This window comes from Lepidochelys kempii, chromosome 1 (assembly GCF_965140285.1).
Source record: "Lepidochelys kempii isolate rLepKem1 chromosome 1, rLepKem1.hap1, whole genome shotgun sequence".
NCBI classification, from domain to species: domain Eukaryota; kingdom Metazoa; phylum Chordata; order Testudines; family Cheloniidae; genus Lepidochelys; species Lepidochelys kempii.
In genome coordinates, this window is record NC_136380.1 from 159,595,164 (window position 1) to 159,622,303 (window position 27,140).

At 44.5% G+C, this 27,140-nt stretch overlaps 2 protein-coding genes across 8 annotated transcripts in view; one reads left to right on the top strand and one right to left on the bottom strand.

Annotated features, from left to right (window-relative positions):
• Nucleotides 1-14,162, top strand: part of TMPRSS2 (transmembrane serine protease 2) — a 54,950-nt gene extending 40,788 nt beyond the window's left edge. For 5 of the 6 annotated variants that reach the window (XM_073360158.1, XM_073360128.2, XM_073360197.2 and 2 more), the window contains 5 exons: nt 1,769-1,944; nt 3,730-3,825; nt 4,831-4,973; nt 11,987-12,139; nt 12,515-14,162. In XM_073360158.1, coding sequence (XP_073216259.1) covers nt 1,769-1,944; nt 3,730-3,825; nt 4,831-4,973; nt 11,987-12,139; nt 12,515-12,526 — 580 coding nt within the window. In that variant the 3' untranslated portion in view covers nt 12,527-14,162. Of the gene's footprint in view, nt 1-1,768; nt 1,945-3,729; nt 3,826-4,830; nt 4,974-7,032; nt 7,498-11,986; nt 12,140-12,514 lie in introns of those variants that run through there. The other variant, XM_073360178.2, reaches the window with a different exon arrangement.
• Nucleotides 14,163-15,597: 1,435 nt separating this feature from the next.
• LOC140917411 (interferon-induced GTP-binding protein Mx1) overlaps nt 15,598-27,140 on the bottom strand; it is a 33,804-nt gene continuing 22,261 nt past the window's right edge. For both annotated transcript variants that reach the window (XM_073360211.1, XM_073360221.1), the window contains exons 9-14: nt 26,961-27,083; nt 24,810-24,951; nt 21,735-21,893; nt 21,225-21,301; nt 19,954-20,211; nt 15,598-16,527 (exon numbers count right to left, since the gene is read on the bottom strand). In XM_073360211.1, coding sequence (XP_073216312.1) covers nt 16,294-16,527; nt 19,954-20,211; nt 21,225-21,301; nt 21,735-21,893; nt 24,810-24,951; nt 26,961-27,083 — 993 coding nt within the window. In that variant the 3' untranslated portion in view covers nt 15,598-16,293. The remainder of the gene's footprint in view (nt 16,528-19,953; nt 20,212-21,224; nt 21,302-21,734; nt 21,894-24,809; nt 24,952-26,960; nt 27,084-27,140) is intronic.

The following is a 27,140-nucleotide window of genomic DNA, read 5'->3' on the forward strand; positions in this document are numbered from 1 at the left end:
CTCTTAGACCTGATCCTGTGCTCCACTTAGGACTAAATCAAAAATTGTGTCTACTTTTGTGGGTTCCAGGATTAGCTGCTCCAAGAAGCAGTCATTTAAGATGTCAAGAAACTTTATCTCTTTATCCTATCCTGAGGTGACATGTACCCAATCAACATGGGGATAATTGAAATCCCCCATTATTATTGGGTTTTCTGTTTTAATAGTTTATCTCATTTCCCTGAGCATTTCACAATAACCATTACCATCCTGGTAAGGGGGTCGGTAGTATATTCCTACTGCTATACTCTAGTTCAAGCATGGAATTTCTATCTATAGAGATTCTGTGGTACAGTTTGATTCATTTAAGACTGGTACGATCTTTCACTCTATGCTTTTGTTTACATATAGTGTCACTCCCCCACCAATGCGACCTATCCTGTCATTCCTATATATTTTGTATTACTGTGCCCCTTTGATTATCATTCTTCCACCAAGTTTCTGGGATGCCCATTCTGTCAAAATCCTTACTTTAATATCAGGCACTCAAGTTCACCCATCTTTGTATTTAGACTTCTTGCATTTTATATACAAGTACTTGTAAAATTTGTCAGTATTTGGTTATCTGCCTTCATGTGATGCAGTTAAATGGGACTCTCTTTCATTTTCTTTATCAGCTTCTATCCTCTCCTCTTTGCTAGGATATAGGGTATCTATCCCCTTTAATAAATCCTCCCCTATGGATGTGTCTGTCTGAACCTTGTGCTCCTTTGCACCTGTCGGCTTTCCCCCAGCCCTTAGTTTTAAAACTCCTCTATAGCCTTTTAAATTTCACATGCCAGCAGTCTGGTTCTATATTGGTTTAGGTGGAGCCCATCCCTTCTGTATAGGCTTTGCCTTTCCCAAAAGGTCCCTCACTTCCTACTAACCCTAAATTCCTCCTCTGAACACCATCATCTCATCCATGCACTGACACCCTGCAGATCTGCCTGTATAACTGGTCCTGCATGTGGAACTGGAAGCATTTCAGAGAATGCTACCATGGAGGTCCTGGACTTCAATCTCTTTCCTAGCAGCCTAAATTTGGCCTCCAGGACCTCTCGCCTATCCTTCCCTATGTCGTTGGTGCCTTCATGTATCACTGCCACCGGGTCCTCCTCAGCCTAGCACATAAGTTTATCTAGCTGTCTTGAGAGGTCCACAACCTTTGCTCCCAGCAGGCAATTTGCTCTGCAGTTCTCCTGGTCATCGTAAACCCAACCATCTGTATTTCTAATAATTGAATCCCACATTATTATTACCTGTCTCTCCCTAATAACTGGGGTTCCGTCCCCCAGAACTACATTTTGGTAGTTAGGCCCCCTTGTGAATCCCATCGTGATCTGCTGTCTTCATGGTCAGTCACTGAAATGGCACCAAGACTTCAAAAATGTGACTGTCTCTTTCTTATATTGTATGTCTACATCTTCACATTGTGGGTAAAATGTGGAATGTCTGTGCCTGGATTTCTGTACTGTTTGTTTCTTCTCTCACTACCATCTCCATTATGAACACTGGCTTTCCCAGCTTCATTGCCACATATAGATGAAATGTATTAACACTCTTCTTGCTATTAAATTTGGCAACCGAAGAAGGATTGGGAACAACAGGTGATAGTTCAATGTGCATGCTTATCCATTCACAGTAAAAAGTCAATGAGATCTGAAATCATTTGGCTGTTGCAGGAGAAAGAAGATGGGGCTTCTGCTTAATACAGAAGCATATAGTCTAACCTTATTTTACTCTCCAGACAGCTTTCTTCTCCATACTACTGGAGAGTGTATGCTGGGATTCTGACGCAAAAGGAAATGCGCGAGAGAAGTGGATCCAGGGTGCAGAACATAATTTCCCATCCAAATTATGATTCAGATTCTAAAGACAATGATGTTGCCCTGATGAAGTTACAGACACCGCTGAGTTTTACTGGTAGGTATTCTCTTGTTCTGTGCTAAAATCCAAAAGCTCGGCTGCAGAAATTGCCCACCCCCTTTTATTTATTTTTTAAATTGTGTCAGCCGTTAAAGAGGAAGGGCTTACTCTGCAGACACTTAAAAAACATGAGAAAAATACAAAGCATGGGAAGATATTTTAATAACATGTAGTCAGCGAACCAGGACTGAACACTAAGCTGCTACAAAATAGAAACTGTGATAAATTGACACCCAATTAAAAAATATGTTTTTCTCAGAGTCTGCAGGTATGGCAGGGATGTAATGTCAGCACTACCCTCTTCAAGTACACTTAAATGATCTGCCAACTCTACTGGAACCCGGGATTCTTAATGAATGAGAAATTAAATCCTTGCTGTATGTTGATGACCTGGTCATTCTATTAACTACCCATAGTGGCCTTCCAGAGAGTCTGTACGTGCAAGGAATATATGGCAACATATGGAACTTTGCACATCAAATGTGACGAGTGATCTTCTTATGAAAAGAGGAGGTACATAAGGAAACACTCTCTAAATCCAGAGTGTGTGTACCACATAATCAATTCATCAGGGATTTTCAGACTAGCTATAACTCCTAGTGTCCTCTCCCTCAAAACAGCATACAGTTCTTCCACTATAAAGCACTTGAAAATGAACTACTAAAATCAAACAAACATAGTCCATTCCGGTGTACATAACTCCCAGGCCCTGCTACTAACTTCTGTACCTTGCCCTTAACTAAATAGTGCACAATGGATCAAGACCTAAAACAGTTTCCAGGAAGAAGCAAAACTATTTCAGATCCTTGAAGAGCGTGCAAAACTGAGATGGGCATTTTTTTAAATGAAGCACAGTGGCCAAACTAGAAGTGAAAACTGGAAGACCAAGCATAGTGTGAACCCAGAGAGAGATGGCAGAGAGGATGCTCTCTGCTCCAGTGCCCCAAATTTTAAGGCATTCAAGAGACTTCTTCAAATTACCTGAAGTCCTAAGATTTTCTAACAAGATGCAATGAAGAAAAACATTGTATAGCACTTGGAGAAATGGCAAAACTAGCATGAAGAAAACTCCCCTTTGCTGCTGGTGATAGGCAAGTGTGTGTGTTCACTAGGAATAGCATGAGCCCTATATGCTAAGGTGCAAACAAAGGTTTGCTTAACAAATATTCTACTGCTCGTATGCCTACTGTGCACAACCTATTTGGAATCTGTGGAAGAAGCAACATGCTAATTTCAATAGGACTTTGCATGGAAAGTACACAATGCTCATGTGAATTAAGCATTCTTGACCAATGTTTGCCCTCAGTCTGTGTCCTAGTGGATCAGTGTCTCGTCTCCATGTCTTCTTCCCTCTGGCCTCCCCGCAAAAAGAAACCCTCTCAAAACAGTTGGCATTAACTTGTTGATTAAATGTTACTTGAGTGATGGAGAGGGAACTAACCTCCCTCTGAATCCCCAGAGGCTGAAACTTTAGGTCAAGGCTTAGAAACATTTGGAAGCCTACACTCCTTTTACCCATCCTGTGCTTCTTGTGGATAAAGAGGTCTCAGTGTTCTCAGGTTGGCAGCTTTTATGACCACAATAGTTGCTTAGATGCTAGGAAGCTAAATGGACAGGGGAGGAGCCTTTATATTTAAAAGCACTAGCGTGTACTTGGAGTCCCTAGTATTCAGTGTAGCATGGGTCTCCTCCTGGGTGGAAGACCCTCTAATAGAATTTGTTTTTTAAATTTATGTTCTCTCACTTAGGCTTGCTAATCACCAGTATATTCTTACTTCCCAGACACTGTAGCACCTGTTTGTTTGCCTAACCCTGGAATGATGTTCCAACCTAATCAACAGTGCTGGGTATCTGGATGGGGAGCAGAACACCAAGGGGGTGAGACTTCTGGTTCTAAAATACTGGGACATGTCTAGTTTTGTTCTACATTTGTACTAAACTAAAAAATGCTCTTCATCCGCGGTATGCTGATAACTTTCATGGGGTAGGAGACAATTTGAAAGATCCCTGCCAACTTGCTGTCACTCGCTCTGTCTTGTTGTCGTCTTTCTGAGGAAAAATGTCTGGTATTGTCAAGAAACTTGTCTCTCCACACCAGTCTGCAAAGCAGCTCAACTAAGTATGGGGTTAGAAATATTAGTGCAGGAAGGGGGCGGGGAAGGAAACTAGGATCATCCTGGCAGTCTAGCAATCGGACAGTCTTCTGTATCTCTGCTAGCAGGGGCTCGAAACACTGTAGTGACCGTGTGCCCCACCCATGTGACAGAGTAGTGGGGTGCATTCTACAGCAGTTCCTTGTGTGTGTGGGGGGGAGGGAGGGGAGTGTGGATTTTTGTCTGGGAGTGGATGAGGGTGGTGTGGTGTAGTGTTTATATTCGCTAGAGGGAATATCCTCTGGCTCTTGATGCTCTCCTTGGGACAAGACAGAGTTGCAGTAAAGCTGCAGTGAGCGGGAAAAGCAGAGATTTCTCAGGCCATGGAGGAGGGTGGAGCCTGATTAGGGAAAGTGTCAAGTGCCTCCTGTAAGGTGCAGGGCACCCCAACTCCTAGTGAACTTGCAAAAAGTTGTGGGAGGGAGGTTCAACACCTTGTAGGTTCATTCTCTCCTATAGTTCTGCGGGTAACTGATCAACTTACAGCTGTGCTAGCAGTTTTTATGTTCTGGCATTTTAACATACTTGTTCAGGATAAAGTATTGTCATCTTCAAAAAGTGGTTTTTAATATGTGTTCTTTTTATAATCAAATGTCCCTGTTTATGCCAAGGCATTGCTGACTTGTTTTTGATCTTGTGAACCACTGAAAGCAACTTTGTAACTTCTACACATGACAATCTGAGACCTGTTCTAACTTCATTTTTGTGTGTGTTTATGTTTCAACTTTAGGTAAAAGTTCAGGTGTCTTGAATGCCGTAATGGTGCCTTTAATACAACGTTCTAGATGTAATTCTGCCAGTTTCTATAATGGCTTAGTTTTGCCTACCATGATATGTGCTGGGTATCTGGAAGGAGGAAAGGATTCCTGCCAGGTAATAATCTGTGTTCATTTTAGCTCTTAAATATTAATTTTTGATTATGCTAATACTTGCTGGAGAGGGTATTTAAAATGCTAGTGACTATGACAGGTCTAGCTAAATAGACAAGTGACTGTCTTTGAAGCATTGCAGTCAGGCTTCTGGTTTTCATCATGCTGAGAGAACTGCTAGAAGTAGGGCTGCTATTTGGATTCTCCCATCCCAGTTCCTCAGGGTATGTCTACACTATGGAATAAGGTCGAATTTATAGAAGTCGGTTTTTTAGAAATCGGTTTTATATATTCGAGTGTGTGTGTCCCCACAGAAAATGCTCTAAGTGCATTAAGTGCATTAACTCGGCGGAGCGCTTCCACAGTACCGAGGCAAGCGTCGACTTCCGGAGCGTTGCACTGTGGGTAGCTATCCCACAGTTCCCGCAGTCTCCGCTGCCCATTGGAATTCTGGGTTGAGATCCCAATGCCTGATGGGGCTAAAACATTGTCGCGGGTGGTTCTGGGTACATATCGTCAGGCCCCTGTTCCCTCCCTCCCTCTCCCCGTGAAAGCAAGGGCAGACAATCATTTCGCGCCTTTTTTCCTGAGTTACCTGTGCAGACGCCATACCACGGCAAGCATGGAGCCCGCTCAGGTAACCGTCACCCTATGTCTCCTGGGTGCTGGTAGACGCGGTACGGCATTGCTACACAGTAGCAGCAACCCCTTGCCTTGTGGCAGCAGACGGTACAGTACGACTGGTAGCCGTCATCGTCATGTCTGAGGTGCTCCTGGTCGCCTCTGTGAGGTCGATCAGGAGCGCCTGGGCAGACATGGGCGCAGGGACTAAATTTGGAGTGACTTGAGCAGGTCATTCTCTTTAGTCCTGCAGTCAGTCCTATTGAACCGTCTTATGGTGAGCGGGCAGGCGATACGGACTGCTAGCAGTCGTACTGTACCATCTTCTGCCGAGCAGCCATGAGATATGGATGGCATGCAGTCCTTCTGCACCGTCTGCTGCCAGCCAAAGATGTAAAAGATAGATGGAGTGGATCAAAACAAGAAATAGACCAGATTTGTTTTGTACTCATTTGCTTCCCCTCCTCCCCTGTCTAGGGGACTCATTCTTCTAGATCACACTGCAGTCACTTACAGAGAAGGTGCAGCGAGGTAAATCTAGCCATGTATCAATCAGAGGCCAGGCTAACCTTCTTGTTCCAATAACGACAATAACTTAGGTGCACCATTTCTTATTGGAACCCTCCGTGAAGTCCTGCCTGAAATACTCCTTGATGTAAAGCCACCCCCTTTGTTGATTTTAGCTCCCTGAAGCCAACCCTGTAAGCGCCCCTCCCAGCATCAGAGCAATGGCAAACAATCGGGCATCTGAGAGTGCTGTCCAGAGCACTCACAATGGAGCACTCTGATGGGGCTAAAACATTGTCGCGGGTGGTTCTGGGTACGTGTCGTCAGGCCCCCGTTCCCTCCCTCCCTCCGTGAAAGCAAGGGCAGACAATCATTTCGCTCCTTTTTTCATGAGTTACCTGTGCAGACGCCATACCACGGCAAGCATGGAGCCAGCTCAGGTAACCGTCACCCTATGTCTCCTGGGTGCTGGCAGACACGGTACGGCTTTGCTGCACAGTAGCAGCAACCCATTGCCTTCTGGCAGCAGACGGTGCAATACGATTGGTAGTCGTCCTCATCGTGTCCGAGGTGCTCCTGGCCACGTCAGCTGGGAGCGCCTGGGCAGACATGGGCGCAGGGACTAAATTTGGAGTGACTTGACCAGGTCATTCTCTTTAGTCCTGCAGTCCTATTGAACCGTCTTATGGTGAGCGGGCAGGCAATACGGACTGCTAGCAGTCGTATTGTACCATATTATGCCAGGCAGGCAAGAGATGAAGATGGCTAGCAGTCGTACTGTACCATCTTCTGGCGAGCAGCCATGAGATGTGGATGGCATGCAGTCCTTCTGCACCGTCTGCTGCCACCCAAAGATGTAAAAGATAGATGGAGTGGGTCAGAACAAGACATAGACCAGATTTGTTTTGTACTCATTTGCCTCCTCCCCCGTCTAGATCACACTGCAGTCACTCACAGAGAAGGTGCAGCGAGGTAAATCTAGCCATGTATCAATCAGAGGCCAGGCTAACCTCCTTGTTCCAATAACAACGATAACTTAGTGCACCATTTCTTATTGGAACCCTCCGTGCAGTCCTGCCTGAAATACTCCTTGATGTACAGGCACACCCTTTGTTGATTTTAGCTCCCTGAAGCCAACCCTGTAAGCCGTGTCGTCAGTTGCCCCCCCTCCGTCAGAGCAACGGCAGACAATCATTCCGCGCCTTTTTTCTGTGCGGACGCCATACCAAGGCAAGCATGGAGGCCGCTGAGCTCATTTTGGCAATTAGGAGCACATCAACCACCACACGCATTATCCAGCAGTATATGCAGCACCAGAACATGGCAACGCGATACCGGGCGAGGAGGTGACGTCAGCGCGGTCCCGTGAGTGATCAGGACATGGACACAGATTTCTCTGAAAGCATGGGCCCTGCCAATGCATGCATCATGGTGCTAATGGGGCAGGTTCATGCTGTGGAACGCCGATTCTGGGCTCGGGAAACAAGCACAGACTGGTGGGACCGCATAGTGTTGCAGGTCTGGGACGATTCCCAGTGGCTGCGAAACTTTCGCATGCGTAGGGGCACTTTCATGGAACTTTGTGACTTGCTTTCCCCTGCCCTGAAGCGCATGAATACCAAGATGAGAGCAGCCCTCACAGTTGAGAAGCGAGTGGCGATAGCCCTGTGGAAGCTTGCAACGCCAGACAGCTACCGGTCAGTTGGGAATCAATTTGGAGTGGGCAAATCTACTGTGGGGGCTGCTGTGATGCAAGTAACCCACGCAATCAAAGATCTGCTGATATCAAGGGTAGTGACCCTGGGAAATGTGCAGGTCATAGTGGATGGCTTTGCTGCAATGGGATTCCCTAACTGTGGTGGGGCCATAGACGGAACCCATATCCCTATCTTGGCACGGGAGCACCAAGCCGCCGAGTACATAAACCGCAAGGGGTACTTTTCGATAGTGCTGCAAGCTCTGGTGGATCACAAGGGACGTTTCACCAACATCAACGTGGGATGGCCGGGAAAGGTGCATGATGCTCGCATCTTCAGGAACTCTGGTCTGTTTCAAAAGCTGCAGGAAGGGACTTTATTCCCAGACCAGAAAATAACCATTGGGGATGTTGAAATGCCTATAGTTATCCTTGGGGACCCAGCCTACCCCTTAATGCCATGGCTCATGAAGCCGTACACAGGCAGCCTGGACAGTAGTCAGGAGCTGTTCAACTACAGGCTGAGCAAGTGCAGAATGGTGGTAGAATGTGCATTTGGACGTTTAAAGGCGCACTGGCGCAGTTTACTGACTCGCTTAGACCTCAGCGAAACCAATATTCCCACTGTTATTACTGCTTGCTGTGTGCTCCACAATATCTGTGAGAGTAAGGGGGAGACGTTTATGGCGGGGTGGGAGGCTGAGGCAAATAGCTTAGCTGCTGGTTACGCGCAGCCAGACACCAGGGCAGTTAGAAGAGCACAGGAGGGCGCGGTACGCATCAGAGAAGCTTTGAAAACCAGTTTCATGACTGGCCAGGCTATGGTGTGAAAGTTCTGTTTGTTTCTCCTTGATGAACCCCCCCGCCCCTTGGTTCACTCTACTTCCCTGTAAGCTAACCACCCTTCCCTCCTCCCTTTAATCATTGCTTGCAGAGGCAATAAAGTCATTGCTGCTTCACAGTCATGCATTTGTTATTCATTTATCACACAAATAGGGAGATGACTACCAAGGTATCCCAGGAGGGGTGGTGGAGGAGGGAAGGAAAATGCCACACAGCACTTTAAGCACAGCACTTTAAAAGTTTACAACTTTAAAATTTATTGAATGACAGCCTTCTTTTTTTGGGGCAATCCTCTGTTGTGGAGTGGCTGGTTGGCCGGAGGCCCCCCCACCACGTTCTTGGGCGTCTGGGTGTGGAGGCTATGGAACTTGGGGAGGAGGGTGGTTGGTTACAGAGGGGCAGCAGTGGCAGTCTGTGCTCCAGCTACCTTTGCTACAGCTCAACCATACACTGGAGCATACTGGTTTGGTCCTGCAGCAGCCTCAGCATTGAATCCTGCCTCCTCTCATCACACTGCCGCCACATTTGAGCTTCAGCCCTGTCTTCAGCCTGCCACTTACTCTCTTCAGCCTTCCACCTCTCCTCCCGGTCATTTTGTGCTTTCCTGCACTCTGACATTATTTGCCTCCACGCATTCGTCTGTGCTCTGTCAGTGTGGGAGGACAGCATGAGCTCGGAGAACATTTCATCGCGAGTGCGTTTTTTTTTCTTTCTAAGCTTCACTAGCCTCTGGGAAGGAGAAGATCCTGTGATCATTGAAACACATGCAGCTGGTGGAGAAAAAAAAAGGGACAGCGGTATTTAAAAAGACACATTTTATAAAACAGTCGCTACACTCTTTCAGGGTAAACCTTGCTGTTAACATTACATACATAGCACATGTGCTTTCGTTACAAGGTCGCATTTTGCCTCCTCCCACCGCGTGACTACCCCCTCAACCTTCCCCCCTCCCTGTGGCTAACAGCGGGGAACATTTCTGTTTAGCCACAGGCAAACAGCCCAGCAGGAATGGGCTCCTCTGAGTGTCCCCTGAAGAAAAGCACTCTATTTCAACCAGGTGACCATGAATTATATCTCACTCTCCTGAGGATAACACAGAGAGATAAAGAACGGATTTTGGTTGAATGCCAGCAAACATACACTGCAATGCTTTGTTCTACAGTGATTCCCGAGTACGTGTTACTGGCCTGGAGTGGTAAAGTGTCCTACCATGAAGGACGAAATAAGGCTGCCCTCCCCAGAAACCTTTTGCAAAGGCTTTAGGACTACATCTAGGAGAACCGCAAATGCCAGGGCAAAGTAATCCTTTCACATGCTTGCTTTTAAACCATGTATAGCATTTTAAAAGGTACACTCACCAGAGGTCCCTTCTCCGCCTGCTGGGTCCAGGAGGCAGCCTTGGGTGGGTTCGGGGGGTACTGGCTCCAGGTCTAGGGTGAGAAACAGTTCCTGGCTGTCGGGAAAACTGGTTTCTCCGCTTGCTTGCTGTGAGCTATCTACAACCTCCTCCTCCTCATCATCTTCTTTGTCCCCAAAACCTACTTCCGTATTGCCTCCATCTCCATTGAAGGAGTCAAACAACACGGCTGGGGTAGTGGTGGCTGAACCCCCTAAAATGGCATGCAGCTCATCATAGAAGCGGCATGTTTTGGGCTCTGACCCGGAGCGGCCGTTCGCCTCTCTGGTTTTCTGGTAGGCTTGCCTCAGCTCCTTCAGTTTCACGCGGCACTGCTTCGGGTCCCTGTTATGGCCTCTGTCCTTCATGCCCTGGGAGATTTTGACAAAGGTTTTGGCATTTCGAAAACTGGAACGGAGTTCTGATAGCACGGATTTCTCTCCCCAAACAGCGATCAGATCCCGTACCTCCCGTTCGGTCCATGCTGGAGCTCTTTTGCGATTCTGGGACTCCATCATGGTCACCTGTGCTGATGAGCTCTGCATGATCACCTGCAGCTTGCCACGCTGGCCAAACAGGAAATGAGATTCAAAAGTTCGCGGTTCTTTTCCTGTCTACCTGACCAGTGCATCTGAGTTGAGAGTGCTGTCCAGAGCGGTCAGAATGGAGCACTCTGGGATAGCTCCCGGAGGCCAATACCATCGAATTGTGTCCACAGTACCCCAAATTCGAGCCGGCAACGTCAATTTAAGCGCTAATCCACTTGTCAGGGGTGGAGTAAGGAAATCGATTTTAAGAGCCCTTTAAGTCGAAATAAAGGGCTTCATTGTGTGGACGGGTGCAGGTTTAAATCGATTTAACGCTGCTAAATTCGACCTAAAGTCCTAGTGTAGACCAGGGCTCAGTCTTTGATGAAGGTATCCACTTGTTGCTAAATTTGTCCCCTCATTTTCAAATGCAAATCTGTAACAATTTCATGAGAGCGCTGAAAATGCGTGACTTTTCACAAATTTAGCAACACTTTTCTCTTGCTTTTGAGAAGAGGGAAAACCAGTCACACTCAATCTTAATACACATCCAACAATATATGAATTCTTGCATTTTTGCTGGGTAAGCTGACTGTGTAGTACTGTAACTGAGGTAGCACTTGTTTTAAGATCATTTGCTTTTTAAACTGGGGTATGCCCTCCCGGGGTTGGGGATGGGGCACAACAAGGTTATCGGGGAGGCAAGGACCTGGCTGGTTAAGAATTGTCTTGTTTCTTCAAAACATCATTGATAAAATACAAATTTCTTCCAATAGCTGAGCCTCTGGCTCAGCTCCTGCTGCCAGGCTGAAATAACAAGGAGGAGGGAGGGGTGGAGTGAGAGGGCATGGCCTCTCCCTGTGCAGGAGGGGTGGGGTGGGTCGGGTCATTGCAGCTCACTGGCCTCTCCAAAAGCTGATGTGTACACACCCCCTTGGGAGGTGGGTCCTCTCTGCCTGCATAGGCTCTTGCACATGCGTGCTGGGAATCATGCCAAGGCCAGAGGATCCTGCGGCCTGTTAATGATTCCGGCAGGTTCCAGAGGCAGGGACACAAGGAGAGCGCACAGCATGGCTGGCTGTGTCCTGCTGAGGCTGTCCTCCTGAAATAAGTCCTGGACAGGGAAGGCTTGTGGGCTGGGGAGCAGTGGGATGGGGTACTGGACCCTAGGTGTTCATGGAATACATGGAATATGAATAGGTGTTCATAGAAAGAGGAGAGCATGCCTGGACATGAATCTCCACAGGGCATTGCAGCAAAAAAAGTTTGGGAACATCTGTTTTAGATGCACTGTGGAAGCAATACTCAGTGGGGTTTTTTATTGTTCCCTCTGGGACTTGGCCACAATGTTTGAATCTGTATTTATCAGCTCTTTCCAATGGGCAAGGTCACTAATAGCATGCTTTTGGGCTCGTATTTTTGTCCAGGGTGACAGTGGAGGTCCGTTAGTAACTGAGAAAAACTCAGTGTGGTGGCTAGTTGGTGACACAAGCTGGGGAACTGGCTGTGCCAGTCGCAGAAAACCTGGAGTTTATGGAAATATGACAATGTTCACTGACTGGATTTATAGAAATATGCAGGTAAAATATATATTCATGCTCTTTCTTCAACATTTTATACAGGCTTATAGAGTTTAGACCTTAAGGACAGAAGGGACCATTGTGATCATCTAGCCTGACCTCCTGCGCACTGCAGGCCATAGAACCTCACCCACCCAGCCCTGTAATAGACCCCTAACCTATGGCTGAGTTACTGAAGTCCTCAAATCATGATTTAAAGACTTTGAGTTAGAGAGAACTCACCATTTAATATTCCAAATTCCCATTATTCATATTATGAAAAATAACATCACATTTTTAATGACCTTGAGAGCCATTATCTGGCTCTCATCATGTCAAGTGATTGAGAAAACTGAGACATATGATACTCACCACTTTTTTTTTTTTTTTAAACAGGCAAATAGATGATCATGGTATCTGCCATTCGTGCTGAATCATTTTCAAGAACAATCCTAAATGGAACTAAGGCTTTCTTGGCTACCTTATTATGTACTTTTAAAAAGAATTTCTAGGTCCTTACAATTTTTTTACTACTTGCAAATAACCTGAAGTTTTGCACACTCAGTTCTGTGCTGGCTGCAGTGACTGATCTATTTAATGAAGTAGAAGACTCACAACAAGCACCTTTCTCATTATGATGTCTGGTGGCACAAAGTTGCTGTCAACTGGTAACTGACCTGTTCCTTTAGTTTTGTAGCTTCCGAGTTTATAGGGTTTTCCGTAATCACATTTGTAACTGAAATAATCACTGTTTCAATTACAAGCAAGGTGGTTTGACACTTGCTTTACTGGCATAATTTAATGTAAATGTAAGTAGTGGTGTAAATATGAATCTCTGGGGTCCTAGCTGGTGACTTAAAGAGGAAAACACATGGCAAATGTCAGTCTTGGCATTATAGGTGAAGGGAAGCTGTTTCGTGCATTGGAGAGTAGAGGCAAGGAGAGATGTCTTGGCATATATTCAGGTAGTTAAAAATCCTCAGGATCTTTACAGGTGCAGTAACAGCCAGGCTGATCTCTTTGGATTTACCCCAACATAAATAGGATCAGTGTTTAGCTTGGTAATTGAAAATGTGCCATTGTTCTTCACAGTTACCTTTCCTGGGTCCCACATCTAGCATGCAGGAGAAATACGGTAACTACTGTTCTAAAGCTAGCCAGCACAGAACAGCTCTTCCGGCTTGTGGCAGGACACTGTGTACCAGTAGCATGCTCAGTTTTATGAGCGGGGAGCCGCTAACTGACTGTGAGAACCCTCCTCTTTGAAATGCAAAGAACAAAGCTTTGCTGTGCAGCTGCCTGCCATGTAGTCGTTCTCTGTGATCGAAGTGTAGGTATGGAAGGCTTGGAAAGTGTTGAAATCAGAGATGCAAGAAAAAACACAACCAACCCCATTTCCACTTAAACACATGACTACCTCAGTTTTAAAGGAATCTGGCTTTTAATTCCATAGAAAGTTCTCTGTACATGTCCATGTAGCTATTTTAGCAGGAGACCAATCACTTAAGCTTTTTTTGAAAAACAAAACAAAAAACAAAGCCAATAACCTTTCACATAAGTCTGATGATTTTAATGTTCTAGGAGAGGAAAAATAAAATGCTCTAATTCTGGATGTGTATGAAAAGAGACTGGTATGGCTCTGACAAATTGACCAAAAGTAATGACTCAGTATGTCTCTCTTGCTTTATGTGCTCTCCAATTCTAAGGGAGTGAAATGATCACGTTTGCTGTTACTTAATGGTACCTTAATTCCCAAAGCTTGAGTTGGAGAAATTTCTACTTCAGTTTTGGAACCATAATCTGTTATATATCAGAGTGCCACTTAATTAATATTTTAAAAATGGTTGTAAAGGCTAGAATGTTCATGGGGGGGATAAAGGCCATAATGAGTCACTTTTTATAGGAATGACAAATCTCTTTTGGGGAATGATGTTTTTTGTTTTTAAAATAGCAAGAAATTTTGTCTTGTTTTGGTATACATTAAGAAAACAAATGCAGTTGTCTTGCACACAAGTGGTACAACTAATAAATCTTTTACAAATCATTTCTCCTTGCAGTAATTTATTATGGCATTTCTACCTCCTTCAATCTTTTTGTCTGACTGAAAGTCTATAAAGCAGAGGTGGGGAAACTACAGTCCGTGAGCCACATGAAGGTCCACGGGACTGTCCTACGCTCCTGGCCCAGGAGGCTAGCCCCCGGCCCATCCCCCGCTGTTTCCCCTCCACTGCAGCCATGCTGCTGCGTGGGCAGCACTCTGGGTGGCGGGGCTGCGCGCTTCTGCAGGGCAGTGCGGCAGCGTGTCTGGCTCTGGCCAGGCGGCGCAGCTGTCAGACATGCTGCTCTGAGTGGCATGGTAAGGGGGCTGGGGGGTTGGATATGGAGCAGGGGGTTCTGGGGGGCAGTTGGATGGGGTGGACGTTGTGGGGGGAACAAAGGGGGTTAGATAGGGGGTGGGGTCCCAGGGGGTGGTTAAGGGTGGGGGGGTCAGGGGACAAGGAGCGGGGGTGGGGGGGGTTGGATGGGTCAGGGGTTCTGAGGGGGGCGGTCAGGGGGCAGGGGCCAGGCTGTTTGGGGAGGCACAGCCTTCCCTACCCAGCCCTCCATACAGTTTCACACCCTGCTGTGGCCCTCAGGCCAAAAAGTCTGCCCACCCCTGCTATAAAGCACCTTGAGAGCCTCAGAGATGAAGGATATCTTCTGATTTAAGCACAAGAAGGGGCACCAAAGGGAACTGTTTTTTTTTTTTTTTCTTCCCTCCAATCTTTCAGCAAGCTTCCTGGTAGTCCTTTAAACAAGTTACTTGGCTTGATTTTCAGAAGTGCTGAGTACCCCCACTGCCAAATAACTTCAGTGGGAAGGACAATTTTAGTGATACTGGATCAGTGGACTTACAAGTGGCAAGGAAGCTCATTTTAAAGGCAGTAAGGGCTGAGGGGAACTATGTATTTTGCTACTTTGATGGATAGAAGGTTGGATTTGAGTCAGTACTGGACCTATCTTTAGTTGTAACAGGCACATGCTGTGTTCCGATGATACTTGAAAGAAAAGTATTCACCAAATTCACTACTGAATGAAAGATAACTTGAAGTTTAACCAGAGAAAACTTGTGTGTCCAAAAGTGTTACTTTCTTTTTTCTTTTTAAGATTACAAGCCCACATTACTGTTGACTGAATAGCAGCAGAGTAATGTACCTCTTTTTATAAATAGAAACTTCAGTTTCTGGAGCTGAGTAGGGCCAAGAAAGTTTCCACACCACACAGCTGTAGTGAACACTAAAGATAGGTCAGTCTATGCCCATTTGCCCCTCAGCTCTTCCATGGTGGCTAACAAACACAGGTCCACCTGAGCTATGTATACTTCTCTACCACCCCTTTGGGTAGACTATTGAACTGTCTGATAGTGTCAACCTCAGTCACCTTATTAAAACTCATTCTGTACTTGTAGAGTTTCACAGAAGCATAATTACAGTACACACTCACAGAAACAACTCATTATTTATTGAGCCACATTAGGATTAGTTTATTTGCCAGTGATTGGGCCAGGACATCAGGTGTCAAACACATACACCGGATCCAGCATCTAACAACTTTATATCTTCACACTACACTTGCAAAGTGACATTTACCTTTCTTTTTTTAAAATATGTACCATACTTCCAAAATGTTAAAATAGACTAACTAGTTTCCATGGCTGAAATAAAGCGTGTGGAAGAACACAACCAAAAAAGTGAGTAAGAAAGCACACATTTAAAATATACTTACACTTTTGGTTCAGTCTCTGACTGCAATATAGTTTAATTCATTTGCCTACTGAAGGTTGTATGGTCTGTACCAGAGAGCTCATGTCCTCACTTGTTAAAATGAACATATGCAGAATGTTTCGCAGTAGCAACGTAATTACGCGGAAGCATAAGAAATTCATAATGTTATACACTAAACTAACTAAAACAAGACTTTAAAAATAAAATGGTTCACAGATCAACATGTGACACACACATAACTGATGATGTTAAAGCAATTATGTGATTTAGCTAAATTTTGAATTAGTTCATTCGGTTTTTAAGGCCAATGTAGACAGATGCACAATTTCTAACGGGTTATACAAAGCTCTGCTATGGGTCTTTTCAGTACCAAGAACTGACATTTGAAACAGACCATTTCAAGCAGAGAGGCTACAGCACAGAAAATTTTATTAAGCAAAAGCGAGCTCGTGTCAGACGATCAATTCGTCCACTCAGAAACTGCCTCCGATCGGCAGTATCTTTCCGTTCCTGAAGAAAGAAGTTCAATTTTTCTTTTTCTTGTAAAAGTTGCAGTATTGAATTCTGTAATTTATCTCCAAAGTCCTGAAGGATGTAGAATTGGATGATCAGAGGAATCTGGCTGGAGAGACGTTTACCTGCACTCTGAAAATAGAAGATGATTGTAAAACATGCCTATCAAAGAGAGGACATGGGAAGGGCTCTCTAGCGAAATTCAGTAAGAAGCTACAACATTCTGTGTCAAGTGATTGTTCCAGTGGGTATCTTCATGAATTAGTCTGGAAATGGTTCAGACAGCTGAGATGCAACTTTTCCTTTTTAATCCCATTTGAAAACATGAATGAGATGCGCTGCTAATTTCAACCACAAGTTTTCTCAGGAGCATAAACACAAGACAGACCAGTCTACTTGTATAACCTAATTAATGCTGACATTTGCCAGCAGAGCACCATCCTGTAAATAATCAGGACCACATTAAGTGAGGAGTTACTGTAAGTGTTAACATTGTTATGTTGCTGCTCAATTAGGGAACATGCTCGTTTAAAGCTGCGCAATGCTCCCTTATAATGTTTGGCAGCCGCCTGCTTTGTCCACTGCTTGCAGAAAGAGCAGCCCTGTGGAGCTAGCAGGTGGGGGCTTAGAACCAGGGTGGCCCGGCAGCCCCCCGATCAGCTCCCCTAAGTTCCCTGTGCGGCAGCCACCCAGCAGGCTGTCAATTGCTGGGCAGTTCAGCTGTCCCTCTCCCCACTGTCATGTGCTGCTCCTGCCCTCTGCCTGGGAGCCTCCTGCTTGCTCTGCGCGGATGCGGGGGAAGAGGGGTGCTGATGTCAGCGTGTCCCCCTCCCCCCACTCCTGCCCCCCATCTCCACAGAGCATGGTGGGACACGCAGGGCTAAGGATGGAGGGAGCTTGTTGGCAGCAGCTGCCTCAACTTGCTGATCTATTTAAAAAGGCAATGTACTTACAGTGGGGTCAGCATCCTTAAAGGGGCAATGTGCGTGTCTCTGTCTCTCTCTGCCATGCTGTCTCCCCTCCCTCCATTCGTGCTGCCTTGTAGAGTGTGTGGTTACATTAACAACAACGTATTGACCCTTGAGGGCTCAGCTGAGTGCTAGATCATCATTAAGCAGTAAGGCATTCCCTGGGAAATATCCCACCCTCTGACTCCACCACCTCAACCAAGCTTCACAAACATCACTGCTGTGTAAGTATTCAATTGTTTGCTCAAAACTTAGTGTGTGCGTGTGCGCACACAGACAGACACACACAAAATTTCCCTGGACCCTAAACTCCCCTTATTTACATTCGTTTTTATGAGGAAATTGGATTCACTTAACATCGTTTCACTTAAAGTAGCATTTTCCAGGAGCATAACTACAGCATTAAGCAAGGAGTTACTGTACTGTTGTAAAGAAAACTCCTTCCACAGAAGCCATAGCGTGTGGCTGACCTGCTTTCACAAACTGCTGAGGGTAGTAATGGAGTGGCCCATAAGTAATTATGCAGGACAAAACCTAAGGTACTATCACGAACTTCAAATCGTAGGATTCTAGCTTGAATCCCTTTAACATAATCAACCCGTCTGGCACAAGCAGTCTAATGGGCACAGCCCAAAGTCAACTCCCAGTATCTAGAACTTATTTGTACTAGTCCGGTGAAGTACAGGGCTGCCTTAGTACTATGCCCGAGCCTTAAAGGATGTCAACCTGGGGCTTTGATCACTTATTTAGAACCATGAAAGCTAACTGCTTTTTACTGAGCTAGTTCCCTCTTAATCTAACAAATCAGAGTACAACAGAGGCAGCAATTTATAATTCAGACAAGCTATTCAAGATGACTGACTGGCAGAGGAAACTTAAATGAAGGACACTTGTGAGAAATCTCAGTCTGTTGCCCAACATTTCTCCTTTCAAATCATCAAGCTAAGGGTAAAATTTCCAAGAGTATTTAGGTGTTTAAATGCCATTATCAGAAGTGACAAACCGGAAAATTGATGGTATTTAACTGTATAGGGTCTCTTGAAAATGTTGCTGATTTAGGGTTGCCAACTTTTTACTCGCACAAAACTGAACATCTTTGCCCCGCCCCTCCTCTAAGGCCCCACCCCTGCTCACTCCATCCCCCTCCCTCTGTCTCTCTCTCATATCACACTCACTCACTTGTTCATTTTCACCGGGCTGACTCAGGGGGTTGGGATGCGGGAGGGGGGTGAGGGCTCCAACTAGGGGTGCGGGCTCTGGTGGGGCTGGGGATGAGGGGTTTGGGGTGCCGGAGGGTGCTCTGGGCTGGGATTGAGGGGTTCAGAGGGTGGGAGGGGGATCAGAGCTCTGGCATGGGAGGGGGTGTAGGCTCTGGGCAGCTCCCGAAAGCAGCAGCACATCCTCCCACTGGCTCCTATGCAGAAGTGCGGCCAGGCATTCTGAACTCTCCCCCTCCGCAGGCACTGCCCCTGCAGCTCCCACTGGCCGCAGTTCCTGGCCAATGGGAACTGCAGAGCTGGCATTTGGGGCTGAGGCAGCATGCGGAGCCCCCTGGCTGTCTCTAAGCCCAGGCGCCAGAGGAGGAACATGCTGCTGCCTTCCGAGAGGTATGAGGAGCCTGCCTTAGCCCAACTGAGCCACCGACTGGACTTTTAATGGCCCGGTCAGCAGTGCTGACCAGGGCTTCCAGGGTTCCTTTTTGACCAGGCATTCCAGTTGAAAACTGGACACCTGCCAACCCTATGCTGAGTGTCTAACGACTCTTTGCTGCAGATTCACTGTTCTAGTGTTATTTAACCTATTGCCAAGTGAAGCACTTTAGGATACTGTAAATATGTGAGAGATGATGTAAAAGCAAGTTCTCTTTTGCCTTTTCATCCTACCTCATAACATCTACTGCTAACATAACCACTTCTAATAACAGGAGCTACATGTAGTTTCCATTTTGTTCTCGGGGAGAGAACAGAGGCCTGGTTGTTCAATAACTGCCTCTAGTATTATGAATGCACTGATTTGTATCTACACATGCATCCATTTTTGTGCCATTGCACTTGAATTTTGCCAGTGGTGCATCGCTGCAAACCAGGCTATGGCTCACCTAAAAATCAGGACCTTAATTTCTGAGTTGATGTAAGGCTAAATTCAGAGGTGGCATGAATTTTGTCATTAAGTTGAAAGTTGGTGTAATTTGAAAACTGCTTTTCCTGCCATAAGTCTACCTCAATCAAAAGGCAGATGCAGGATGAAGCAGGCCTCTGCTACGCACTCAGCCTGTGACTACACCTACATAATGATTCTGTACATTGATACTTCTGATCTGATACTCACATCACTTCTGAATTTGCCCACAGACATTTTGCATCGGCTGTTCAAAATTCCAGTTAATGCAAAAAGATGTTATCCATGGACATAGGGGGTGGGGGCGTGTGTGGGGGGGGTGTTATTTGCCTTATAAATGGTACCAGTGTTTTCTTAAACTGAAAACAAAGAGATACATTTTTCCTATTGTCTGCAAAGGGAACAGTATTAGTACATGATGAAGGATTTGGAATGGAATAAAAACTGCTGTGGTAGGAATCCATAAACTCACACTGAAGTATGCCTCCAGGTGATAAGCCATTTCCTTAATGGCAGAGTCGTTCTGGGTTGGAACAGTTCCCAAATTGAAAACTGAGGAGGCTGGTTTCAGACTGTTGGCTGCTTCCTTTGGTGTTTCTTCCCTGATAATTTTTAAGTCTTGGCTGTAAACATTGTCCTGGCAGTATACAAGCCGCTCCATTTTAAACTGGACTCGGATCATTGTTTCGGCTTCCTGTGCTTGTTTGTCTCTAATGTCTTCAATTTTGTCCTGTAAAGGGATTGGGAGGGGGAAAGAAAACTATCAAAAACCACTAAACAACAGGTGGTACAGGTGAGTACAGGACCAACCCTATGCGACATGTAACATGGTGTCACAGGGTTCTCAAGAGCACAGGGTAAGTGCTAGATTCTGGTTCTGTGTCAATGGGCAGGAGAGGCCACATTGTTCTGTGTCCCCATTACACTTGTGGACAGGGACAGCCAAAAGCCTGCTGCTTGAGTTCCCTAAGTATGAACAACAGAGGAGTGTTTGTGCTGCCAACTATGTGAGAAACCCCCCTAGGGATGGGTTTGTAGGGCAGGGGAAATATTGAAGGGATCATTCGATATGTTCTGATACAGCATGTAGTGATTGCTGATGCTGTATTCAGTCTCAACGTATTCATTAAGGTGATATGTCTGCAGTAATCTCCACAAGTTGCTTTAAGGTGCAACTATCAAACAAGTGACTGATCAAGAGTGAAGGAGTAACATGTAGTTCTATATACAATATATTATGCCATTCAGTACTGCTGGTCTTATATCAGGTTACATAAAGTCATAGCAGTGTCAGACTGGAAAGGACCTCAAGAAGTCATCTAGTCCAGTCCCCTGCACTCAAGGCAGGACTACATAATAAATAGACTATTTCTGACAGGTGTTTGTGTAATCTGTTCCAAAAACCTCAGATGACAGAGATTCCGTAGCTTCTCTCAATAATTTGTTCCAGAGCTTAATTACCCTGACGTTTAGGAAGTTTTTCCTAATGTCCAACCTAAACCTCCCTTGCTGCAATTTAAGCCCATTGCTTCTTGTCCTATCCTCGGAGAAAAGGAGAACAATTTTTCATCTTTGCCCTTGTAACAACCTTTTATGTACTTGAAAACTTATGATGTCCCCCTCAGTCTTCTCTTCTCCAAACTAAACAAACCCAATTTTAATCAATCTTTCCTCATAGGTCATGATTTCCAGATCTTTAATAATTTTTTTTTTTTGTTCTCTGAGCAGCATGTGGTGTCTCACCTTAGCAGCTCTGTTAAGATTGTGAAAATCCTTAAAATGATCTTTGGCAAGTTCTGTAAAAGATTCTCGGACAAGTTCTGAGGGGAGAAAAGAGACATAAAATAAAGGTAGCAGTATAAACGTGATTACTGAACTACTGGTAGTACAAGATTTGTGAAAACTGGTCATTCACCATATCTATCCAAATGACACTACCATGGAGCTATGCTTCATCAATGCAATTTTTAATCCCTCCTTGTCATACCTATGATGATCTTTCATTTTACTATCGTGGTCGATTTCTAACTTTTTCAGAAATACTGTCCATTTAGGAATTTATACTTTCAAAGTCTGAAGGCCAGGCATAGAGGATTGAGGTCTAGAGATCTGTCTCAGGGCTTGAAACTGGTTTGATTCAGATTCATTTTCCCCTGCCTGAAGCAGCCAAGATATGGCTCTTGCCATGTCAACCAAAATATAGACAAACCAATATTTCCGAAACTTAGGGTAAGCTTAGTAAATGAAACTCACCATTTACTTTCTTCAGTATCTCAATAGCTGGTTCTTCTAGTACCATGATTTGCTGTCTTACAATAGTCTCAAATGCCTTGTAACTGACAAACCCTGGGAGCTCTCTTCCACGATACTGTTTTTCAAATCTCCACACTTCATCTTGTATAGATTTCCTAACTATAACATTAAAACAACAGCAATATTTAAATACACTAAATCCAATGAATTTATTTAAAAAAATGGATTTAAAAGAAGTTTAGTTCTTTTTTCTAAAGACACTTGACTGGAAGAACTAATACACAGCTGGTCATTTAAGCAAGTTGATTTCCGTAGAACTGAGCCAAAATATGCTGTTACGACTTTTAAGAATGAACCATTTCAGTCATTGAGATGACCATATAAACTAATGGAAACAGGAGTTGCTGTACTGGATCAGACTACTGGCCCATGTTCCTATCAGTCTGATATCTTTTCAGCAGCTGAAAAACTGCCACAAATAAGGAAGTCTATTCTAGACCTTCTAGTAAACTCAGACCATCACTAAAACATTGTCAACACTGGAGAAATTTACTTTCCTAAATAATATTTGTTCCCCTTTTTGATACGTGTACCTCGCATCCACAAGTACAAGTGCTTTAAAAGGTGTCCAATATTGATTGATCATGAGTGGATTTAGAAATTGTAGCAGAATCATAGAATATCAGTATTCAGGAAGTCACCTAGTCCAACCCCCTGCTCAAAGCAGGACCAATCCCCAACTAAATCATCCCAGCCAGGGCTTTGTCAAGCCTGACCTTAAAAACTTCAAAGGAAGGAGATTCCACCACCTCCCTAGGTAACCCATTTCAGTGCTTCACCACCCTCCTAGTGAAAAAGTTTATCCTAATATCCAACCTAAACCTCCCCCACTGCAAATTGTAACCATTACTCCTTGTTCTGTCATCAGCTACCACTGAGAACAGTCTAGAGCCATCCTCTTTCAGGTAGTTGAAAGCAGCTATCAAATCCCCCCTCATTCTTCTCTTTTGCAGACTAAACAATACCAGTTCCCTCAGCCTCTCCTCATAAGTCATGTGTTCCAGTCCCCTAATCATTTTTGTTGCCCTCCGCTAGACGTTTTCCAATTTTTCAACATCCTTCTTGTAGTGTGGGGCCCAAAACTAGACACTGTACTCCAGATGAGGCCTCACCAATGTCAAATAGAGGGGAATGATCATGTCCCTCGATCTGCTGGCAATGCCCCTACTTATACATCCCAAAATGCCATTGGCCTTCTTGGCAACAAGGGCACACTGTTGACTCATATCCAGCTTCTCGTCCACTGTAACCCCTAGGTCCTTTTCTGCAGAATTGCTGCCAAGCCATTCAGTCTGTAGTCTGTAGCGGTGCATGGATTCTTCCGTCCTAAGTGCAGGACTCTGCACTTGTCCTTGCTGAACCTCATCAGATTTCTTTTGGCCCAATCCTCTAATTTGTCTAGGGCCCTCTGTATCCCATTCCTGCCCTCCAGCGTATCTACCTCTCCTCCCAGTTTAGTGTCACCTGCAAACTTGCTGAGGGTGCAATCCACACCATCCTCCAGAACATTTATGAAGATATTGAACAAAACCGACCCGAGGACCAACCCTTGGGGCACTCCACTTGATACCGGCTGCCAACTAGACATAGAGCCATTGGTCACTACCCGTTGAGCCCGACAATCTAGCCAGCTTCCTATCCACCATAATCATGCATGACTGGAGGCAGGAGGTGCACAGGTAGCGCCTCATTCAATTCTTAAGGACCATTCCTCCTACCAGTTCCAAGAGATTCCAGAAACGTATGGGCTTATCATTAAACACTGCAAAAAAATTGCGGGGTAGTTTGTATCAAATAGACTGGAGTTTAAGAGGCAAAACTTTAGAAGGAAGGTACGTAGGGGTTTGTAAAATTAATCAGTCAACGAGAAAAACATCTTCCAATGTACTTTACAATAGGAAGCCCAAAAAGCTGAATAATTTAGTAAAAGTATTGTCTGTTCCATTTATCTGCTATTTTTAATATGTATTCCAGCTCTCTGATGATTTGCAACTAGAACTGTTAGATGAACTTTCCTTGCAATGACTTCAGCTATATAAACAATAATACCTGCCTCATACACGGTTCTTTTCATGGGTAGATCTCAAATTACTTTCTAAAGGAAGGCAGAAGTATCATTATTTCCATTTTACTTGCAATGCAAGTGCACCTCCTATTGACACACACAAGCGCATCAACTGATTCTCAAAGGGAATAAGTAACATCATAAAGAAACTGGTTTTTAGTTGTTTTCTCCTCTTCTATTTTTCCTGTGTTTTTGTTCACCTGCTATCTCCTCTTTCCACCTGTTTTCCTACTTTTTTCACTCACCTAATACCTTTAGATTAACTGGCTCTGGGTATGCGGTGGGACAGGACAGATTAGACAATAGAATACACCTGTGTCTACATGTAGTTGCCCCTCAGTGACATGTACCCCTGCACACATTTTGGAACTATTCCTTTAGAATTACATTTAGCGATGTTTATGTAGATATGCACGGACAGCTAAAAACGTGTAGCAATAGGGGCCGCTTGACAGAAATGTGTGCTACGTGTTGACCAAGACGAAGAATTAATAGGTATTCGGAGAGTTTTAGAAATGTTTTGAGCTGATCTTAAACTTCAATTTCTGTGAGACATTCTTCTCCTTTTAGATCTGGATTCAGTAAGCAATTAGCAGACTGGGTTATCTGGGAAACATGGGTGTTCTTTAGGTCGTTATTTTATTACTCATAAATTGCTGCGTCTAGACTTTAAAAAAAATCTTTTAAACACGTTATTCAGAGAATCAAGGGCATATTGTCAGCTGGTGAAATTGTCCTTGCACCATTGACTTCAGTGGAAATGGGGGGAATCCACTGATTTCAATGGAGCTATGTGAGTTCACATCAGCTGGGGATCTTGGTAGATAAGTTCTCATCACTTCAAGTTTTTAGTTTCATTAACATGATTGATTAGCTGTATTACAACTTCAGTCAAAATGAGTGAAGATGAGTATTTCATAGCAGCTTCGCAGGCAAGCCCCGGTACTTACCAGTCAATGCACTGCCATCAAGTATCTTCCCCCATTTTTGAAACTCTGTGCGGATTTTTGTGAACAGTCTAATTTCATTTTCAAACAACTTTTCTTCTCCTGCCACTGAACTCACGATGTCTTGATTAAACAGTTTGATTTTCTGTAATGAGATTGAAAAAAAACACCCTGAGTTCTGTAAAGGCAGCATAGCTAAGCAAGAGTGAATTTGATTCTATTTTCCTTGTGGATCTAGGCAATCTTTTATTAAATTCCAATCAGTTAGATTTATGCAAAGCCAATGAAGGTACAGGTACAATGTACACAGGTATCAATGCTGAGGGCCTACTTTTGTCTGCAGAACCTATATTACTGGGGGAACATTCAAAAAGAAAAGCATCTATCTTGACTTGCAGATCCCAGGTTGAGATTACAGGCCTGGCAGTTAGAAAAACGACAACCATATATTTGTAAACTGAGGACGTGTGTTATGGAAATCACTGAGACGTAACCATGGAACGCTATAATGTCATATTGACCAAGTTCTGTCCAGCGTTGAACTGCTCTACAAGTCCGTGGGATTTGTGCTGCTAACTCACTTTGGTGCTTTCGAAAATCCCAACCTAAATCTTAATTCACCTCCTTTGTCCCTTTCTCTTTACCCTAAAAGCTGATCTAATATCAGCCAAGATTTTCAGAAATGGGTGCCTATATCTAGGCTCCTAAATCCAGATTCAGGCACCTATATAAGTGGCCTGATTTTCTTGGCCATGGGTGGGTGCCCAGCATTTTGAAAATCAGACCATTTGTTTGGGTGCCTATATGTGGCTTGGGGTACCTAATTTTAAACACTTACTTTTGAAAAACTTGTTCGTGGTTTTTTGTTTTGTTTTTTTAAATGTACTGTTCCTGGCAGCCTTTGAGTCTGAAGTTGTCTAGTTATCAGCCAGAACATTAGATGTATGAGCTTCTTCATCATCATTCAGTCCATGTGCCTCAGCCTGTTCTGGAGGGGTAGTTCATTCTCAGGGTTCATTTAGTCCTTGGTTTCTTTGCTGAGAGCGTGACCAATTTCTTCCTTACTGTGGAGTTCACTGAGAACTGCTGAGACCACCAACTCATTTCCTACAGACCACTGAGCAGCCATCACAACAATTAGCAGTAACAATTTTCCACACAGACCAAGAGGGGCCAGATGACAATCGTGAGGCTGGGTAGAAGCAGCCCTACGTTATCCCACTTTTGTTAGTTTTATTTTTCATACTGAGAGATGTGGTTCTGTTGGGGGCCAGCTAGATATGTGGATATAAAAATTAATACCTTTGAGTAAATGTACTAATCTAAGCTTCCCCTATCCTGCGTTACCCTGAAACTAAAATTATGTGACCAAAGACCGTGGCTTTCTCAGGAGCTCACTGTCTGTGTTATTTCTACTGAATATTATGTTTGACCTGGGTTTCCTGTTCCATTTTGTTTTGCTGCCTGCTTGAACTCAAAGGTTTAAATCAGACTGGATTTGGGGATTGGCCTAGGCAGAAAACAAAACTAGGATTAACTGATCAGACAGTTTCAGGTACACACCTTCATAACAGCTAAGAGAGCAATGGGGCCATTACTGGGAGATGCTACTTCCAGATGCCAGTGAAATTAACAGGTTTTGTTTTGCCAAAGCTGAGACCTCACAGACTGTATCAAAGGGAGGGGACTTCAAGTGACAGGGGCGGGGTGGCCCTGAGAGTGTCTGTAAAACACCTGACAGTTTGAGAGGTCTCAGTCAGAGGCAGAGGAAGCTTGTTGCAAGCAGTGTAGACTGGTTCTCCCAACTCAGAGACGGGGCAAAAACCAGACCTGCCTAAGCCGTGGACAGAGAGGTTAAGCTTGGGTAAGAGAATGTGTGTGTAAGTCTGTTATTTTATATCCACTTCTCTAAGTCCTGTGAATCTTTTGGGCAAAATACATCATGAAACTGGACACATTGAGCCAAGAGCATCCATGGTTTAAATCCAGGGATGCACTTATGCGTGTTGTAAGCAATGAAAGCCCTACAAAATGTTGATGGCAGAAATGAATTTGTTCCCTTTGAAATTCTTGAGCTTATCAAAATCAGGAAAGTTTAGGACTTGTTCAGCTCTCTTTGCCGTGCCACACAACCAAATACATATTTATACTTACATCTATTAGGAAAAATAACTTCTCGCCTTCTGCTTTTGGTGTGCCTTTGCCATATTTGCGTAACTCTTCAGTTGCTTTTTGGAGTTGAATGTTTATTTGCTCTTCTAAAACAGGCAAAGATTTCTAGGGGAGAAAAAACATCAATACTTGTACAGTTTGGACAATTCCATTCTTTGAAAG